Source organism: Alosa pseudoharengus, unplaced genomic scaffold (assembly GCF_046254945.1).
Source record: "Alosa pseudoharengus isolate Yale_2024_CS ecotype anadromous, Long Island Sound unplaced genomic scaffold, YU_APseudo_1.1 YU_APseudo_1.1_scf_13, whole genome shotgun sequence".
In the NCBI taxonomy this organism is placed as follows: Eukaryota; Metazoa; Chordata; class Actinopteri; order Clupeiformes; family Clupeidae; genus Alosa; species Alosa pseudoharengus.
This window is the reverse complement of record NW_027468598.1, coordinates 10428842-10430851: the sequence shown is the minus strand read 5'-3', so window position 1 is coordinate 10430851 and position 2010 is coordinate 10428842. Positions and strand designations below refer to the sequence as shown.

Below are 2010 nucleotides of genomic sequence, written 5' to 3'. Positions count from 1 at the left end.
GTCGGCTGTCAGCTGTCCATTACGGCCGCTGACAGAAATGGCCTTCACCCAAAGTGACACTTACAAGACCCAGTCTCTCATGAGGAGAACCGTCATGTTCCTCTCCGCCCTCTCAATATTTCATGTGAACTCTGAAGAACTTCATCAGAACTGGTTCCACTACCATTGGTTTCGCTAAAATATGTCCATTACACGTATACTTAGTTCATAGCCACCCTTGAATATTTCAAAAGACACCGCAAAGACAGTCAGTATTGGAAATGGAGGGGTGTTACAATCTCACCCACTAATTACTAGTATGTGTGTGTGTGTAAGACTGAATGTTGATGTGTGTATAGGTGTGTATATTTGTGTGCGTGTGTGTGGTGGAGGGGGGTGGGGGTGGGGTGCTGTGTACATGAGAACATAGGTCTCAGAGGGGGCAGTAGTATGAAGCAGGAGGCAGGGAGATGAGTGCATTATGCAGTGCGGGGTGCTTCTAGGAACGCGCTGAGGGATGGGAGATGGCAGCCGCGGCGGTGAATCAGACTGCGGGCCGACAGACCGTCGTCGTCCTGTCAGGGAGCTGCAGGAACAGGAGACGCTCCCCAGAGTGGGCTACATGGACCTCCTCTCTCTCCCTCTGTGTCCCTGTCTGTCTCTCTCCTCTTTTCCTTTTCCGTCGCTCTTTATCTCTTTTTTCCATCGCTCTTTATCTCTTGTTTTTGTCACGTCTCCCTTAAGGTGACTCAGAGCGGAGGCGCGGGGCAATTGCCACTACCCATCTGTCCTCCTCCTCCTCCTCCTCCTCCTCCCAATCCACCCGAGCGCCGCACGCACGCACGCACGCACGCACGCACGCACGCACGCACGCAGACACCAATGCACCCGGCTCACCCCAGCTCAGCTGCAAGCGTTTACAACACACACGCACACGCACACTCACACAGCGGCAAAACACACACTCAAAACGTCCCACAGACGCCTTTGATTCCAGGCCGCTGATCATGCTGCCTTTCCCACAAAACCTAGACCGTGGAGAACACCCCCCCACACACACACACTATAAATAGAGGTCTTTTGCATGTCAAATGGTACGGTCGCAGTCAGCCTGTGTGGTGGTGGAGGGGAGGTTGGGCGAGTGGAGCGAGTGGCGCTGGATTGGGATTTGAAACCTCTCTGGGGCACCAGGCGGTGGTGCCAGGCAGGGCGGGGTTCAGCCGGGGGACCAGGCCGGCAGGTAAGGTGGTGATGCGGCACTGGAGGTATGCCACCATGCTCACGCCCATCCGCTCTGCCAGGGCTGATGGCACAACAGGCGGGCACAAGGGGGAAAGGGGGGGGCATCTGATGATCAGCCTCCTCGTCCTTATGCCTGGCTGTGTGCTCCGAGGGCATCTGCTGCTCCGGGCTCAAAGATCGCTCACTCACTCAGTCACTGAGCCAGTCAGCCAGCCAGTCAGTCAGTCAGTCAGTCGTGAATGATTTAAAAGCCAATTATGTTGTTGTTGCTGTTGTAATTATCCACATACAGTAGTTGGTTCTACAGCCTTTAATTACAAACAATGAGTGCGGTGGTGGTGGTGGTGGTGGGGGGGGGGAGCTGGGCATGACATGAAGATTGATTAGAAACGGAAGGGCTCAGTCATTTGTCTTCTTATTCTGAAAAACTAGTTTTATGTGACACAAGGTTTACGTTTGTGTGTGTGTGTGTGTGTGTGTGTCTGTGTGAACATGTGCATGTGTACATGTGTACAGTATGTGTGCATGATTGAGTAAGCTGATTGAATTAAGAGTGAGAAACGTTGGGAGAGAGAGAGAGAGACAGAGAGACAGTGAAAGAAAAAGACAAAGAGACAGTTCATGAGTCTGTCATATGTGTGTGTGTGTGTGTGTGTGAGAGAGTGCGTGTGTGTGTGTGTGTGTATGTGTGTGTGTGTGTGTGTGTGTGTGTGTTGCTTGTTAGGGCTGTTTGTTCCTGGAAACAGCGGAGAGGAGGAGAGCACATGTGTCTGCCTCACTTCCAGATGT

The 2010-nt window shown here is 52.6% G+C and overlaps 1 protein-coding gene across 1 annotated transcript in view; it reads right to left on the bottom strand.

Moving 5' to 3' along the window:
- Window positions 1-1085: 1085 nt before the first annotated feature.
- The window catches only part of bcas3 (BCAS3 microtubule associated cell migration factor), a 110722-nt gene continuing 109797 nt past the window's right edge, over window positions 1086-2010 (bottom strand). The window contains exon 24 of the mRNA XM_076283122.1: window positions 1086-1282. Coding sequence (XP_076139237.1) covers window positions 1086-1282 — 197 coding nt within the window. The remainder of the gene's footprint in view (window positions 1283-2010) is intronic.